Consider the following 19,646-nt stretch of genomic DNA (forward strand, 5'->3'; position numbering starts at 1 on the left):
CAGTCTCTATAAGGTGGATTTTTCCATCTTTGAAAAATACAAGTTGGTTTCTGAGAACTTCCTTATAACTGACACAGTCTTTCTTTGCATGTTCTGGGTCATCACACCATATACATCTGAATGTAAACCCTTCCTTTCTTTGAGGCTTTTGCATAGAAGCCTGCCCTAATGGTAGCCCTTTTTCCTCAATCCTGGACATCTTCAATTTTAGGTCTCGCATGCCCTTAATAAGCTCATCCATTGGCCCTTCTACCTTTGGGATTGCAATAGCTGGTTCTGGTAGATTCTCAGGGGTAACAACAGTTATAGGAGTTGCTGAGCTCATCACCATTTTATCCCTTCTTCGCTGTCGCTTTGCTAACATGGTGACCGCATCCTCGGCATCATTCCAATCATTCTTTAGCCCCTGCTCTGTATTCTTATCCTCAAGGAGAATTTCTAGTTTTTCTTGGAGATCTTTCCCAGCTGCTTGTACGAAGAGCTCTATTTTTTCCCTATCCAAGGTTGTGCGCTCAACCCTTGACAGCTAGGCATAGCGCTTCTCAAACTCTCTTAGCAACTCTGTGTGGCAGAAATTCCCATTTTGGGTTTTGTGACCCATTCCAAGAAAGTTCGCTTGGTCACCCGCTCAGAATCCTCCATGAAATAATCATCCTTCAAAGCAAGCTTGAACTCCTCCCAATTTCTGCCACCATGTGCTACCTGTAATCCTCTTATGCGCTCTCTTATTTCAGGAACACATACCAGCTCAAAGCTTTGAACCATATCCTCCTCAGTCACCCTGTTTAGCTCCATTTTCTTTGTGTAATTGCGCAGGTACTTTGTGATGTCCTTACCATCAAATTGATCCACCTTTTTCACAATTGACTGCAGTGCTTTAGTCGTGGAAATTTGCCCCCTCTCTGCAGCTTGCTGCTATTGCATATACATAGAAAACATGTGAAACATTTGCATAACCCCGGGGTCAAAATGAACCCCCTGACCCTCAGGATTCTCAGCCATAGCTTCCCTGTGTATTTCACCACACTCTCACCCCAGCAGTTTCACGTTGGGTTCACCAAAGCTGTCGTGGCGTGGGCGGTATCGCTGGGAAAGTGCGAGACTTCTGGCTGTGAGAGCAGCTTCAAATCCCAGCAAGGAAACAAAACATATAACTCTTCAAGGGGAACCACCAGCAGAAGCTATCAGCACAGCTGAACCCAGGGCTTCATTCTCTCTCGCCTCTGTAGACTCATGAACCTTCCTTTACCCAAACTAAAGTAACCATTCACCATGTACACAGTAAAAAAAGCACCCCCCTTGTAAGGCAAGGGACCTTAGCATAGCATCAATCAGCTTGTCATAGAACAAGGTATAGCATGGTACTACCTCAATCTCTTGTCTAAGGCATATATTCAATGGGATTGTCTCCACAACTCATGCAAGGCACACTCATCTTCGACTCTGATGATACAAGGCTTATGGCAAGAGAACTCATCGTCATCTTCATATATCATCATCAAAGCTTCATCATCATGAAAGATCTTCACATAACATATGCTATATGTTTGTACAATATGATTGACATGCAACAACACTTACGAGACAAAACAAATAAAACTCACAAGACATCATCAAATACAAAGGTATACATATCTTCAGCATATGTTTGCCGACAGCCCAATTCATCAAGCTCTACTGTTTTGTAGACTGCATTCATGCGTGTATTTCTCCTTCCAGTTTTGAATTCCAATACACAACACAAGATCTTGGCCTCCCTCTGTGTATGGCTGCAGTTGTGCCCAAACTTCGAGCCCCTGGTCGGTGCCTGCAGAACCACCAGCTCTTGCAAGCTCTTTACCCTTTATCTCCCACAATCATGGCGACCTCCAACACTAGGCGGCAACACTTCTTCTGCGCCTGCAGCAAGCCGTCGTCCAATTGTCCCTCGCCAGCCACACACTAGTGTTCCTCTCCTCTCCTTGCACTTGTCGCTGCTCACACCCTCTCTGGAGGGCCTCCCTTTCTTCACAATGTCAGCAGCTGCGCTGCTCTTCACACTTGGAGGCCCCCCTTCTTTGGTTGCGGCATGGCGACTCCTCCACGTCTCTTTCACTTCAGTTTGATCAGAGCCCCCAGCCACTCTTCCTAAGGCGATCACCCCCCCATAATCATTAGCCCGGCCCTTCCTCGCCTCTGCACTGTAACAAACTCCCAGCCCCCCCCTTTCTCTGCTTCTGTCTCTACACAAGCGGCCGCCAGGCGTCCTCCTTCCCTCTATTCAGCAACCTGGCTCCTCTACTCTTTTGAGTCAGCCCACTCCTACTCGTCGACTCCGGCTCTTCACTCTTACCCAGGCCCTCCCTCCTCTTTACGGCGTGCCTATCCCGCTTATGGCTAGGGTCTGCACACGGCAAGCTCTGCCATCACGTCAAGGATTTGTTTCCCTTTTCAACTGGCACCCCTGCCTGTCACCTTCTCTTGGATTTCTTCTCCTTTCAACAGCTGGTAAACCCCAGGCTCCCCGCAAAACTCCTATTCCCCCAATCCTTCACGTGCCTTTCTATCCTTGTGCACTCCCGCTGCCCTTCCATCTTCATGGCGATTCCCATGAAAACGATTCCACTACTGGAATCGTTTAAAGCTTGCATAGCTTGTTTATTAAAATAAATCTTAAAAAAAACTCTATCATTGACATTTACTCCCGCGCTCATGCCAACATTCTATTTACCATGGGCACATAAGTTGGCACATCGCTTGTATCCAGCTCTACTGCCCGCTTCCAAGGCCCATCTCTACACATTGACATCTGCCCATTTCTGACAAGCACCCAACACAGAACTCATGCACCGTATTATTTGGATCAGTCTATGAACTACACCCTCGAAGCTTCCATGCTTTGCTCCTGATTCTCCTGGCTTCAATGTCTTTGGCCTTTTCTGACATACCAGTTGCTACACATATATTCACCATTAAAACATACCCTGTCCCTTCACATTTATTTAGCTTTACTGCTTGCCCAAATGCCCAAGATTCCATGCTAACATCTGTCAATTTTCCCAAGAGGGAATGCCAGATTATGAAATAAACTGAGAATGGCATGTTCTGAGTCAGTCTCACTGCCCCTTCTCTAAATGCCATGTATACCTTAAAAGAAATCAACCATGCCAGTGTATCACTTTATACTTGAAATCACACTATATTTGAACTCCTATTTACAGAGTACTAGCATATCAAGCCCATGTACAGTTTATACATCACTGTTTGCATGTCCTTGTCTCTAAATTCATGTGAATTGATCACAGAGAAGATTTTCCCTACATGGACGTGCCACAGCACGACAACGCGGGAGAGAAAAAATGAAGGAAAACTCAGATTTGAGAGAGACAAAAAATGCCACACACACGTGAGAGAATCCAATGCATCAACATGTTGCCCCTACTATTTTTTAACAAAAAATAGGTAAAAATTGGATAGTATGCCGGGAAACCCACAAAAATGCATTAAAAATACCTTTTTACCATAAAAATGCTCTTAAAAATTCCTAAGTAATTATAAAAAAATCCTTAAAATTGTACAAATTTAGGGAGTCCTTTCTACCAAAAAATACCTGCAATAGCATGTGTAGTATTTTGGTGTAAAAATCTATAAAATTCTTATTTAAACCATAAAAATGAAGAAAAATAGCATTTCCACTTATGAAATTTCCTCGCAAACATCAAAATGTCCATCCAAGTTTAGAAGCACCACATTTCGGCCGGCATATTAACATTTCCACGCATAGGCCACCAAAAAATAACATTTTGTACTTACTAAATTTTAAAATTTACTTTAAAATTTAGAAGCACCACGTTTCGGCCGGCATATTAACATTTCCACGCATAGGCCACCAAAAAATAACATTTTTTGCTTACTAAATTTTACTTTAAAAATGCTAAAAATTTAGAATAATGAGAGAAAATTAAGAGGAGAAAAAACATCAAAAATGAACTAGAGATCAACTTGATACCACTATTAAAACCGTAAAGAGCTCTCTAGGTAATCACTATGCATAAACATGCATAAACCACACATATAATCATCCATCCGACCATCCACGAGCCCAAGGGTGCACACATAAATACAATGAAGTACCACATATCTTACCTTGGTTTCCTATACCACCAAGAGATATGACTTCACTCGAAGAGCACATAGCTCTAGCATGAAATGATAAGAGGGTAGATACAATGATCTACACAAGAGAACATCCCTTGAGAGTACCCCATATCCCTATTATACAAGAGGGCCCTCAAGTGACTCTTGACTCTCCATTTCCATGTGTTACCTTTGGTTGCATGACCCTAACCTTAACGCAATCTTAGACCTAACCCTATCCCCACTAGAGCATGTTTCCATGCTCCCATGCTCACATGCCTAGTGTGGGTTAGCTTGCTAGTATATACACATATATTGTGTACATAACAGTGGTGGTGTTTGAACGGTTTTCAAAAAGTCCTCCACTACCCATGGGGTTTTGCTAAGTAAATATTAAAATTTATATAAAAAATGCTAAAAATTTAGAATAATGAGAGAAATACGAGGAGAAAAAACATCAAAAATTAGTTAGAGACCGCTCTGATACCAGTGTTAAAACCTTAGAGATATCTCTAGCTAATCAGTATGCATAAACCAGGCATATACTCTGATACCAGTGTTAAAACCTTAGAGATATCTCTAGCTAATCAGTATGCATAAACCAGGCATATACTCATCCACTCGACCACCCCCAAGCCCAAGGGTGCACACATAAATACAATGAAGTACCACATACCTTACCTTGGTGTCCCATACACCAAGAGATATGACTTTACTCCAACAACACATAGCTCTAGTATGAAATGACAAGAGGGTAGATACAATTATCTACATAAGAGAACATCCCTTGAGAGCATCCCATGCCCCTATTATATAGGAGGGCCCTCAAGTGCCTCTTGACTCTCCATTTCCATGTGTGACCTTTGATTGGCTTACCCTAACCTCATCTGTGCTAGACATGCCATAAAACACTAGAAGATAAAAATGAGAGTGAGGATCGTGTACCACTCCCAGAGCTGGAAGACTCTGAGAACTCAATACATATCCTTGCTACCCTAGATATCTTACCTCGACGCACTAGTACAAGGTTTGCTACGGAAGATGGGCAAGAGCTAATGTCAATATACATGCTTATTTCATCATATTTGCCCAATATAGCCACACACCCAAGAGCTCAAACAGGCTGTTGGAGCGAAGTCATCAAGTAGTACATGCTCTCATAAAACTCATAGGCCAAAGGGATTCCCTGGGGCCAGAAAGGTATGTCTCTCCAGATAGCTCAGAATCCCATTCGTTGAAATATGTGACTGCTCTGGAAGCACATGAGCATTTCAATGAAATGTGGCCAAAAGAGTTTTTGAACAATTATCTTTTGGTGCACACTACCATCCCACAACCAGTTGAACCCATTCAACCTAAATCGGTGGTTCCCAAAAAGTTTTTCCACTCCGAGCACAAGGCACACAACAAAAAGCTAGCACTCACTAAGAAAGAAGCCAAGAAACTAGTTGATGAGAAAAGCACTAAATCAGAAGAGACAAAACATGTGGCGAAGCACTTTAAGACCTTCCAAATGGCCTACCAATTTGTCCAATATGACTTGGATCAAAGGTGTGCTATAGTGGGCAAATTGGGACCTCATATTACGGTCTAGCTAAGGTTAAGGAAGTAAACTTAGCAAGCCAAGGTGAAGAACTGAAGTCATTATTTATTGTAGAAGACCTTTTAAAGGAAGAATAGACCAAGCTCATCGCTCTCTTGACAGAATTCCAAGACTGTTTTGCTTGGAAGTACACGGATGTGAAGGGTTTAACTCTTGAAGTGGTCCAACACACCATTCCAATGGTTGATGGAGCCAAGCCGGTCAAACAACGTGCTTATTCTATGAACCCTAAGTACTCCAAGATGATGCGTGAGGCATAAACAATGGTTTGATGAACCAGCTCAAGGATAAGCAAATAAATGAGGAAGACACAATCCTCTTATTTAGTACCAAACCACATAATCAAAAGCTTAAGCTCAAAGGCTTATGACCTTTCCTAGTCTCTGAGATAACACCACAAGGGGTTGTGCACATTGAAACACTTGATGGTGTTGAGATGGCTAGCTACTTTAATAGTAGCAAACTCAAACGCTACTATGGACATTCAACAGAGGCCACCTTAAAAGCCATCCATGATAGAAAACAAAGAAAGAAATACCATGAGGATATGAAAAAAACCGTGCAAGAATAGGCCAAAAAAAGGCAAGCCAAGATAAGGCAAAAACATATTATGGTCAACATGGCCCAAGTGGTCCACTTAAAAGAAGAAGATTGGGAGGTAAAGCTAGCTCGGTTGTGGTTAGGAATGATGACCACCTTGACTAGCTTTGTCCAAAAATTATCTCTTGTTGATATAGGGGCTAGTTACAATTGTCGTATGAAACATGGCGTTCCCTCGAGGGACCTACATTGAAAGCAACCCCAGCCATTGTCACGATAGTTGCTCAGAGCATGTTCATTGCATTGGCATAATCACACTTTTATTCCACATCGGAAATAATCCCTTGGAAGGGAAGTTTTATGTGATGCCTGCAAGGACAATGCGTGAAGAGATCGTCCTAGACAAGGGTGGATGGGCCGATGAACCAATGAATGGGATGCACAGACAATGATCCTACAACTGGCCTCTAGCCAAGTCACTATTCTCATGATTGATGAAGAGCTAGTTCCCGCTTGCTACCCCATGCCAAGAACTCCCCAATTCACCACCCACAATCACCCTGACACCTGCTTAGGGTATGAAGTGGAAGATTTACATATGACAAGGAAATATCCCTTTTAGTTGGTTTCCCTTATTATTCACACATTTTGTTAGAATCATGGGATAATTACAAAGCTGAACGAAAACGAGACTTCCATTTGTTCTTTTTTAATCCAACATCAAGAACCCACTTATCATTGTTGTGTTCTCTTTTTGAGGACCATCATTCCTTCTTACCCCGCCAACGTCCTAGGCATGCTTTATCTAATGACCTTTATGAGACTGGACCCAAAAACAACTAGGTTCTCCACTCTAGCCATAGAACCTCTTAGGCATGCTTGATCCATTAGCCTTGTTGACTAGACCCATTGACTAGATCCAAAGAACAACCCGGTTCTCCACTCGAGCTCAATAACTCATTGGCCTCAATCCACCTCTCGATCACTCGGATAGGCAAAGCACTCTTTTTCTAATTCATGCACTAAGACCATATATTATATGAGCATGGGATCCTTCTTAACAAAAATGATACTTCCCTTTTTTCTTTGCCACTCCGTCATCAAGAACCCGCTTATCATTGTCACGTATTGTTCCTTCTAACCCCGCAAACATCCTAGGCATGCTTGATCTATCAACCTTTATGAGTAGACCTAAAGAGCAACTAGGTTCTCCACTCTAGCCCCAAAACCTCCTAGGCGTTCTTGATCCATTACCCTTGTTAACTAGACCCACTGACTAGACCCAAAGAACAACTCGGTTCTCCACTTGAGCTCCATAACTCGGTGGCCTCAATCCACCTCTCGATCACTCGGTTAGGTAAAGTCCTTTTTTTCTAAATCATGCACTAAGCCCATGTAGTATATGAGAATGGGATCCTTCTTTACAAGGACTCGGCCCTTCATCTTTTTATGATAGCTATTGGGTCAGCCTTTCCCCAAGCTTGTCCCACCCATGCCTACAAGCTATATGAGAGCACCTAAGTGAAGCGACCACCCCACTCTATACTAGCCCCACTAGAAGGAAGTGCCCCAACTAATTATAGACAAGAAGTGCCCAACCACCCTTATTGCGTGTACTATGCTACAAGGAAGTGTCGAACTACTATTAGACCACCCTTATTGCGTGTACTATGCTACAAGGAAGCATCAAACTATTAGACCTGCACATAGCCACTATAAACAATGAAGAGAATGCAACCTAGCTTTGTGTGTGCAAGGTGGCTATGCAAATGGAGTTGTGCACTAGCACCAACCCACCAACTTCATGCATAAGGTGGCCTTCTATCTCTTATGCCCAAACCTGTAGCACCAACTTGCCTATGCCCTAGGTGTGCTAAATAGCCATGCCCAAGTAGCCTCTATGCATCTCCATTTAATACATTGCTTCTTCCACGAGTATGATGGTGAACCTTTCATAATGCTCTCCCCTCTGTACTATGCACTAGTAGCTCCCCTCTCTATTAGTCGTGAAAGGTCCGCATGCCTTGTGAGTGATGGAGGAGGGTGGTGGCCTTTTGTATCTCAAAATTACACCCCCTCAATATTCAAAATAATGGGCGAGCCACAAAACCTCCAATTATTAGAAGCCCTTCACATTGTTGAACGCATGTCGCAATATGCAATCCTCACAAAATTCAACCATAGTAAGCCCAATAACCCTACCGCATGACTCATCCCAAAGCCGTTGGCCTATGCTCCTTCCCACGGAGGCTGCATCGCCCATACATGTAAGGAGTAATTCCATGCACCCTTCCATTTGATGTTGCCACAAGAATTTTTTAGAATACGTCCTGATGTAGTGTAAGAATTGCAAGTCTCCCTAGATCCTTGTCTCACTTGTTGTCTAGAACACTCTACACTTTTTCTTTTCTTTCAAAATGCAATAGCTATATACCATTAACTCTCTAAGCATATGTTATGGGAGGTTGAGTTCCTTTCACTTAACTCCTTTCACTCGTCTAGAACACTATGCACTTCTCATTTTCTCTCAAAATGTGGAAGCTATATACCATTAACTCTCTAAGTGTATGTTATGCGAGTATGAGTTCCTTTCACTAACTCCTTCAAAAGCCCACACACACTTAAACTCTTTGATTTGACTCTTCTCTAAGTGAACACCCTCTCTCTTCTAAGGAATCATGGACTCAACCTTCTATGTCAATCAAGAAAAAAATTAGGCGCTAATCTTCACTAATTGGCTATTTTTGAGTTTTTTCTCAAAACAATTAGGCGAGTATCTTAAAACATTCGCCCAAATTTTGGCCATTGTAAAGGGTTTTAGAAAATATTCGCCCAATTTTAGACATTTTGGGCCATTTTTAGAAAACATATGCTCTATTTTCTATAATTTTAGATTTATACAGGAGGAATAATCGCCAACCCACTTACACTTATACATTCATGAAGGAATCTTATTTTACCCTGATGTCAACATAGATGGTTTTTTTTATGGTAAACGGCTACAACCATTGTGTTCGCTATACTTAGGTTATGAAGCAGAAGAGATTGCTTATTAAGAAGGTATACATATGACAAGACAAGATCCTTCTAAGTTGGTTTCTCTTATTATTCACAATTATCGTCAAATGAGATAATTACAAAACCAAACCAAAATGAGACTTCCCTTGTTCCTTGTTAATCTATCTCATTAAAGGCTTGCTTGTCATCGTCTAGTTCTCTTTTTGAAGACCATCGTGCCTTTATTGCAAACCTCCAAGGTGTGCTTTATTTGTCTACCTTGTTGACTAGACCCACAACCTGTTGGCCCCAATGCACCTCTCAATCACTTGGTTAGAAAAGCCCTCTTTTTCTAATTCATACACTAACCTACCTAGTATATGAACCCTCCTCTTGTCCCCGGGGGAGGGTCGACTATGTAAACACTACATATAGCGGTATTTAAAAATACCTTTATTAATAAATTTTAGTATATTAAGTATACCCCCCTTAATGTATGGATTTGGGTAATAAAACTAACCCTTATGTATGAGACCATGTCGCGCGTACACGGTGCGGGATAATTCCGCGCTCCGAGTTGGAGTCGGAGTCGTCACGCGAGGGGCGGTACGTTGGATGTGGAGATAAGTTCGTCTTTGTCCTGTTGAGAATATGGTTCCCGCAGGGCACAAGAGGCTACAGCTTCCGCTTTTCTTTCTATTTTGCTGAGTGATGGAGTGCAAACCACATCAGCAAAATCGAGAAGACCTGCCGACCGGCAAATCGAACGGGCAAATCAGCCCATGTGAAAAGCTCGGACGCAGACATGGAGACAAGCGACAGGTCACCTTTGTCCTGTTGAGAGAGAATAAGCTCGGACGCTTTCTAGCTCTTCAAATAGACTTGCGCGCACCAGAAGGGTGCAGCTTCCGCTTTTCTTTCTATTTTGCTGAGAGTGATGGAGGTACCACATCCAGAAGCTAGCCATGGCCGGAGGAAGCCCATGGCCATCCGGCGCATCGAGAACCCCGCCGACCGGCAGGTGACCTTCTGCAAGCGTCGTGCCGGCCTCCTCAAGAAGGCTTACGAGCTCTCGGCGCTGTGTGACGTCCAGCTGGCGGCGATAGTCTTTTCCCCGACCGACCGGCTCTCCGAATTCGCCAGCCCCGAGTAGGCCAAAACTCTCTCAGTGCAATGTGGTGCTATTTAATGGATCATCTTATAACATGTGGTCGTGCGTGCGTATTACACAATGTGCATGGCACATACATACCTAGCTTTCTTTATACAAAAGTACAGTACCTATATTAGTTCTAACCTCTATTTATTTTTTTAAAGGAGTGTTTATTATGAGACATGGTAGAAAGGATAAGAGATTAACACTTGTAAATACAGCAAGCAGTTCTCTCCAGCTAGAAATGATAGGATCCTCTAATATGTGGTATCGTTGTTGCTTCAAGATAGTGTGGCCATGGTAAAACCCTTTCAAAAAGATAAAGTGTTTTGTTTTCATTCATGCATGTGAGACCCAATAGACAAGGTTATGGTCTGTAAATTTGATTGAATCATTAAAGAAGAGGAGGAGAGCCAAGGTAGGCTACTTGCATTTATAATAACATGATCATTGTGATTTAATAATGCACAAAAAATGATTTCTTTTATTGGAGTTTTTTTGTGCTCGCACAAACATTTGTAAACAATTTCAAGTTTAAAACTTACATGTGACATGCTCATGTAGAGTATTGATGCACATATAGTCTTACAGCTAAATATTTCTATTAGATCTCATGCTTTATTATTTATGTTTCTTTTAGTGTATACGAAATCTTGGAAAGATATAAGGAATCCATAGAAAGTACACAAGCAATCGGCAGGGACATGATCCCTAATCTAGAGGTGAGTTGACATTGTTCAAATTCTTGTTCACATAAGTGAGCTTAGGTTGTGTGATAAGATGTCAAAATTAGATGTTTATCGGTATTCTCAATTGTCGACTCTCTCTCTCTCTCTCTCTCTCTCTCTCTCTCTCTCTTAAATATATATGTATATATATATATATAGCCTTTCTTTAAACCTTCCTATCACTCAAATCTATCTAAATTTGGAGGGGTTACTCTTTGGTATAATTTTAGCTAGTATTTTCCTTTGTGCAAATCCTTATTCATGATCATGAGCTTATCGTGTATGATAAAATGTTATAAGGAAACTTTTAAAAGAGTGATTTTAATTGTCTTCCCCTTGGCCTCTCTCTCTCTCTCTCTCTCTCTCTCTCTCACACACACACACACACACACACATGTATATGTGTGTGTGTATGTATATGTATATATGCATTTATGTATATATGCATATATATGTATGTATATGTATGTTTATATGTATATATATGTATGTGTGTGTGTGTGCACACACACACACACACACATATACATATAAACATGTATACACACACACACACATATATATACATATAAACATGTATACATACATATATATGCATGTATACATACACACACATACATACATATATACACACACATACATATGTATACACACACACACACACACACACACACATACATATATATACATATATACAAACACATACACACACACACACACACATAAGTTTCTGTCTATCTACTTACCTACATACCCAACTACCTATATATATATATCTTTTTAGCTTGGTTACTATGATGGAAGTTACATATGTATACACACACACACACACACACACACATACATATATATACATATATACATACACACACACACACACACACACACACACACATATATATATAATATTCTATCTATCTACTTACCTACGTACCCAACTACTTATCTATATATCTTTTTAGCTTGGTTATATACATATATACATACACACACACACACACACACACACACACATATATAATATTCTATCTATCTACTTACCAACTACTTATCTATATATCTTTTTAGCTTGGTTACTATGATGGAAGTTGTTTCCAAATAATTTTGTCTTGAGGATGTTAGATTTAGAGGTTTATTTAAAATCAAGTTTTTAAAGGAATACTAGTACATACATTTGTGTAGGTTAGTGGTTTCCTTGGAATATGTAACAATTATAAAGGGATGCCTCACAAGTAGCTTAATCCTTCATTTCCTTCATACTTTCTTCTTGTAGAGATCATAATCTAGTCTCGGGGGCGCACTACTAAGAAACCTTATGTATCACAAGTGCGTTCAAGGGGTATTTAAAAAACCCCTTACATGTGAATTTTTCATGAATAAAATGATCCCTTTTTCTTCATGGACTTACATAGTTTTCTTCAAAATTGATTTAAAAAAACCTTTCTATAAATGTATTTCTATAAAATTAAAAAAAACCCTTCATTTGAAGTCACAAGGTATACTTATATATTTTTAGAATACCCCAAGGATCTAGTGTAGAAATGAAGCTTTTCTCTTAAGGTCTAGTAGCCAAGCCCCTCCCCTTCCTGTCTGTGAGAGAGAGAGAGAGAGAGAGAGAGAGAGAGAGAGAGAGAGAGATTTACAAGTCTTTAGAGTGAAAGATATGTTAAATAAATTATTGGTAGAAACACATGCTATAGATTGCAGACAATGTGTATACGTTGTGTGTATGTGTGTGCATGTGTTGATGCACATGCGTCCACGTGTAGGTGAAAATTTGTTATTTTATCCATAAATGATAATCCCCCAATCATGTTCATATATGGGTACTTGTATCAGTATTGGAAAGGTGAAGCTCTTTTGTTGAAGAAGCAAATTGACGTCTTACAAAGTGAACAAAAGTAAGAAAATGTGTTGAGATATTTTAAAAATGTCGAGTACATGTTTTGTACCTTAATAGTTCGAACTTGGATAATACAAGGCTACATGTATTTGTAAACATTTCTCCTAATATGCTTTCTTTCCTTTTTTGTAGCTTTTTGGTCAACGAAAACCTCATGTCTTTGCATCTTAAAGACCTTGATATACTTGAATCAAAGCTTCAAGTTTCAATCAGTAAGATAAAAGAGAGAAAAGTGAGTATGTTTAAATTTATTGTATAAGCACTTTACTGCTAAAAAGCTACATGTACTAAAATTTACAAAATTTCTTATGTTTAAAACCATTTAGATGCAAATGTTTGGAATTCAAGACCGACATGGGAAAGAAGGTGCCTTTCTTAACATATTGGTGACTATATTGGAGTCTTACAATAGTATGTTAATATTTTGATGTTTCATAAAGGTGCCCCTTTTTTTACACAAGTACATGAAGAAAAAAACACTTTGGACCCAATGTGATGTGGATGTTTTTAATAAACCAAAACTTAAATCATCTTAGAATTATGCTCCCATATGCAGTGATATGCTGATAAATGTACACATGTGCATACATGTATGTGTTTGCATGAACAAAAAAGTGTGCATGCAAAAACTCGCATCCGTACATGTATGTGTGCACTTGTGTATGCACACAAACACATATGCACATGTGCATCCATTAACAAATATAAGTAACATTATGGTAGGCTATGTAATGTAGTAATCAACAATTGGCTTTCAATGTCAACACTAGGTTTGGAGTCTAGGCTAGTCAAACATGGCTTATCCTTATGTGATAGGCTAGTTAAAACATGAACAAGGTAAAAGATGAGCACAAGATGATGATAAGATCACTAATTTTCAATAGACATCCATTTACTTGTACTACAAAATATTATAGAAGGCTTCCCATGGTCGATGGATCTCATAAAATGTTCCTCAAACTCAATTTATGAAAGTGTTTGTAGGGTGCTTGTTACTTTTTATAAAATGCACCATGGACAAAGAGAAAACTAACACCAGGTCTTACATGGTTTTGTGCAAAACCCCCCTTCAATCGTGTGTGAGGCAAGGAACATAATAGGGACTAGAGATAGCCCAAATATGATGCCATGTTGGTATGACAAGCATAGCAACCACCACGACCACGAATGGCATGGAGAGGGGTTGGCTCTCCACCTCTTCTACAATTTTGACGCACAGAGATACCATCACTAATATTGATATTCATTCTCCGATAAGAATAGATGACCAAGGGAATATAGTACCATCCACTACTGACCTTGTCGTAGCTCGAGAGAGTGAAGGGATGTAGGTGCTTTGGGTGCCATCCTTCAACAATGGACACTAGTGTATATTGACCTTGGTTCCACATATCTCCATAGTTGTAGAAGCCTTGGCCATGATGTAAAGTAAATTTAAGGCCCTGAAACCATCAAGGAATTCGAATCTTGAGAATTGCCTTTTATCAAAGAAGATGATAAATGAAGGTAAAATGGTGTAGTAATGTTTTACAAAAATGAAAGATCTTGGTGACCTAATACTTGCATTGATATAAGTGTGGCTTCTCGAGGCTTGGTCTATTGATATCTCATGCTACTTCTTCTTAAATATGATTCTCTATCACATATTTGTACAAATAGTTTATCATGAGTTCGTTCACGTTTTAGAAATTTAGCACTCCTATTTTAGATAAGGAAATGTGGCTATAGAGGTACAATAGAGGTGATTTGACTTTCTCTTGGAGCACTACCAACACAAAAAAAGCTAAAGACCCTATGTTCTTTGAAAATAAGAAAAAGATTTAAAATTAATAATGTAGTAATAAAGGGCCTGATACTACATAAAATGCAATAACAAGCAAGCATATGACAAATGAGTGTAAAAATGCTATAAAACTAATATTTCTACTCTAATAAGAAAGAAATATATATACATAGTGCAAGAAGAAGAAAGAATATGCTAGATGTAGCAATGTGTTGATCAAGGGGAAGTGAAGAGATGTTATAAAACTTAAGCTATTTGTGTCTCTTAAGGAGGTGAGCACCAAAATATCTTATGTTGTAATGCAAAGGGCAGGGCCTTAAGTTTATGGAAGATGAAATGATGGTGCTAATAAGAAATTTTGTGAAATTCTCTATTAAGGTACATGTACTCCCTTCTTCTTTTTTCTAAAGTAGACCTATATTTATATTAAATCAAATAATCGTATACACCTTTTCACAAGTAACAAAGACACAAACAATCACTTTTTCTTCCTCAAAGTATATAATAGTGTAGGTCTACTGATTTTAGTAGATTCCAAAACGTCAACTTCCTTGACCACATCCCCACTCTCAAAATGAAATATTTCACCCCTCCTTTATCTACTAACTTAGCTAGGACTCTCACCTTGCCACCCATAGATGGCAGGGATGCTCCTATGAATGATCTCTTTGTTTCTAATAGGTTAAGTATTGAGGTTTTTTGTGATCTAGAAATGACCTTTGCAGTCTCCTTTATCTACTATTTTAGATAGGACTCTAATCTTAGCATAGATGGCAAGGATTCTCTTATGAATGATCTCTTTTTGTTTTTAGTAGGCTTAGTAGTGACAATATTTTGTGATCTAGAAATGACCTATGCAATCTCCAACTCATCTATCTCAACCTTAAGGCTCCTAATAAAATCGATTTGGGTGGATCCTTGGTGCTTAGAACTTAGGATGTCATGTGGTTTCATATTCCCTTACTTCAAAGTTTTATACTCTTCTATACCCCAAGTGACTTGTGTTTGCCTTCTCATCCTCTTGAAGTTTTCAATTATCTTCAGAGGTTCAATTCATCAAAATTAGAGGGGTTTGTCCCCCCTTATAAGTCCTATAGTTAGTCTTATTATTCTTCTCTCCATGAGAAGAGGCACAAAAGCTAGCACATCCTCACACCATCCAAGTGGGAGGAAGAATAGTCATCCTAAGCACGTCATGGAACTATCCTCTCTAAGCATGAAATTATCATTCTCTCCCAATTCCTCAAAACCATATTATTTCCTTGGGAAAGATAATATGATAGCCATAGTGTTTTAACCTCTTACACCTTTTGCATGTGGTAGGGAAAGAAGAGAACATAAATCATTGCAAAGAGAAACACAAATAACCCATATCCACATCAAGGAAAGAGGTTACTAGATTCTTTATCCTCCATAACACACATACATTAATATCCAACTCTATAGCCATTAGATCTAGGTTCAAAAGAAAAGAGAACCCTTCTCAATGAACTTGCTATCTTGTGAAAGATTGTCAATCCTTAGAAGGAAACCCACATTCTAAACAAAAAGACACCTGCTCCTCTTCAGGGCCATAAGAGTACACCATGACATGGGGAAAAAACTTCCCTCCCCAACATCCTCCCTTACACACTAAATCATACACCACATCTTTGCACTCAAAAATAACCAAATATAACCCCTTGTATTGCCACAAAACACTTGAAATTAGATGAGCTCCTAGAATCCAAAATTGCAATGATGCTTCTACCATTGGTAAACCATGACACCAAGATTTCAATGATGCCTTACTTCATTGGTATCCCATGAAGTAAATCATGACACCAAGGTGGTGCAATAACTTTCCATACTTTGAGAAGCAACTTCTAGATCACTCTTTTGCACAATGACCAAAACGAAGACCAATCCTTGCAAGTGCTTGACAAAGCTATCCCTATTTACCTCTCGTAATAGTCTTTAATTGGCAAGGAAATATAAAATTAAGAAACAAAACTCTATTCTTTTAAAAGAAAATTTAGAGGTTTTGATCGAGGAAAAATGTACAATTCAGAGGGGGATATAAAATAAAGGGAAGTACTTTGGAAATTTTATAAAATTGGGACCAATTTTGATTTTGAGCCAATTCCTCTTATTTCACTATTGGAGATGGTCCTTATGCAATGGATTTAGTCTTTATCTTGTCATTGTGCAAGAGTTATTTTCACTTATTTCTTACATGCCATGCCTAGGAAATGACATTTTTCATTAAAGGCCATGCAATGATGCTTTCATGCAACTATAATGGAGATGGTCCTTATGCAATGGATTTAGTCTTTATCTTGTCATTGTGCAAGAGTTATTTTCACTTATTTCTTACATGCCATGCCTAGGAAATGACATTTTTCATTAAAGGCCATGCAATGATGCTTTCATGCAACTATAATGCTTTGCCTAATATTTGTGTTGGTCGATTACTCAAAGGATAACACCATAAAGTACCATAATGGTAAGACATTTCATAGGTGATAAAACTAGCTTTTTTCTCAAACCTCTCACCATTGAGAATGCACCTCAATGTGTTTACTCATCTTAAAACTTAGAAAATTTAACAAGCCTTGATAGACTATAGAGAACGTATGTTAGAGATACTTAGCATTTATGAGTTCCCAACCCGTTTAGACACATAGAGAAAACAAATCGGATGGAAATCATTCAAGAGGAATGTGAGTTCCCAACCCATGTAGATGTAATGAAAAAACAAACTGGATGGAAATAATTCAAAAGGAATCTTGTTTCATTCTCAAAAGCCACACTGAGGGTCTAATTTGTTTTCTCTTTGAAATGCAAGGTCATTGATACCAACAAGTAGGTCTACAAGGATAAATATAAATGCAAGGTCATTGATACCAACAAGTAGGTCTACAAGGATAAGGATTCAACTTTCCAAAAAAAAAAATCTTTCTTAGCTAGCGTGACCACAATGCACACTATTGGAGTTTTAGTAATTCACAAAAGTAGTATATTCACTTGATGGGGTGTAAAGTTATCTTTCCTATGGGAATCTTGAGGAGAATGCATAAGTGGAGTAGCCTCCAAGATTTGTGGTTTTGATTTTTTAAAGGAAGGTATGCATCATGCACCTCAAAATAAAGGGTTGGGTAAAGTATTATTATAGCCACACTAGGCTAAAGGCTAGCTTTAATAAAAAGCCAAATCTCAACCCCAAAAAATTCTTAGTTAAGCCTATAAATGGATTACATATATATACATTTTGAATAGTAATATTAAGATAAATAAATAGTGAAAGCTCATCAAATAGGTCACCCTAATTGAGGACCATATTATTTAATTGTCTCATAAAGATGGAGCATAAGAGTTTTTTAGTATGTTATAACTCTCAAACATCATTCTCACCTCATCTCTTTGCAATGAAGAAAAATGTAGTATTCTAGAAGAAGAGAAAAGTTTGGTCGTAGCCTTGAAGAAGGCATGTTGTAACTCCTAAGCTTACCCTCACCCTTGTTAAACTTCACATTTGAAACAAATGTAGAGACATAGCAATAAAAAGATTAAGAATGTCTAGAACTAATAGTATGCTATTATGTTATTTGCAAGCTCAACTAAAACTCTATTTAAATCTAAAAATTTTGATTCATATACAAAAGAAGAGGATAAATGTAGGACGTTTCACACTTGGTCCTTCACTTAATAATCTCTTAACCTAAGTTTCTATATAATAGCTCTACCGAAATGTAGGACGTTTCACACTTGGTCCTTCACTTAATAATCTCTTAACCTAAGTTTCTATATAATAGCTCTACCGAAATGTGTAATAGCTTAACCAAAACTCAATTTAAATCTAAAACTTTAGATTCATATTCAAAAGAAGAAGATAAGTGTAGGATATTCCACACTTGGTTCTTCACTTAATATTCTCCTAAACTAAGTTTATATATAATAGCTCTACCTCAGTGTGTCATACATCAATAATAATGTTATAAATTGATCTATAAAAATCCTATCACATTAATGCACCTTTTTCATCTGGAAACATCTCATGAATCTTGTTTAAACAAGTTTTAGTCTTATTTTATGATGTTGCCTAGATATAAAGCTTATGTGCTTTGCTTGCTCAAATATACTTGTTGAAGAGTTATATTGAATAATACCATCCAAACATAATGCATAAAAAGTGAGAAAGTTCAAAGTATAAGAATTTTTTTTATTCGTTCTCATTAATTTTAAAGGTGCATATTTATTCACCAAAGCACTCAAAAATATTTTTTTTAATATATTCCATCATAATAATATCATTTGATCTAATATACTATAGATGGATAATTGGTCTACTAAATGAAAAATTATATTTTATACAAAAGTTCTCATCTATTTTTTTTTCTTACAGGGAAAGTCTTTGCGTGAAGAAAATAGCTTGTTAAGACTCAAGGTATTATTGGCATATGTGAATGATTTAGCAACATAAGAAGTGCATCATCATGTGTGTATATTAACTTTTCATCTTGAAAAAAAGATTGTAGAAGCTGAATCAAGAATAAATACTTTGTCAAGTTTAATTATTAGTAGCACAACCATGGAGGACAGCTTTGTGGAGACCTTGCCAAATGTTTTAGCTTCTAAGGAGAAACCTTAAAGCATAAACGATTTTGTAGTTCCTTTTCACCATGGGTAAATTTCCTTATTTGAATAAACTATTTGAAGCTCTTAAAATGTGAAACTACTATTTTGGTCATATTTGAATATGATGTATCCACATGGTGTATCTAAATCACAAGCACACCATATGAAATTAATATTTTGGTCATATTCAAATATGATGTATCCAC

At 38.4% G+C, this 19,646-nt stretch overlaps 1 protein-coding gene across 1 annotated transcript; it reads left to right on the forward strand.

Annotated features, from left to right (window-relative positions):
• Positions 1-10,158: 10,158 nt before the first annotated feature.
• Positions 10,159-14,011, forward strand: LOC147636897 (floral homeotic protein AGAMOUS-like). Its single transcript, XM_086799866.1, has 5 exons — positions 10,159-10,405; positions 11,050-11,131; positions 12,977-13,038; positions 13,173-13,272; positions 13,367-14,011. The coding sequence occupies exons 1-5, from the start codon at positions 10,194-10,196 to the stop codon at positions 13,466-13,468; spliced, it is 558 nt and encodes a 185-aa protein (XP_086655992.1). The 5' UTR covers positions 10,159-10,193; the 3' UTR covers positions 13,469-14,011.
• The last annotated feature ends 5,635 nt before the right edge of the window (positions 14,012-19,646 follow it).

The sequence above is a fragment of the Cibotium barometz genome, chromosome 7, assembly GCF_041138505.1.
Source record: "Cibotium barometz isolate CiBa-2024 chromosome 7, ASM4113850v1, whole genome shotgun sequence".
NCBI lineage: Eukaryota > Viridiplantae > Streptophyta > Polypodiopsida > Cyatheales > Cibotiaceae > Cibotium > Cibotium barometz.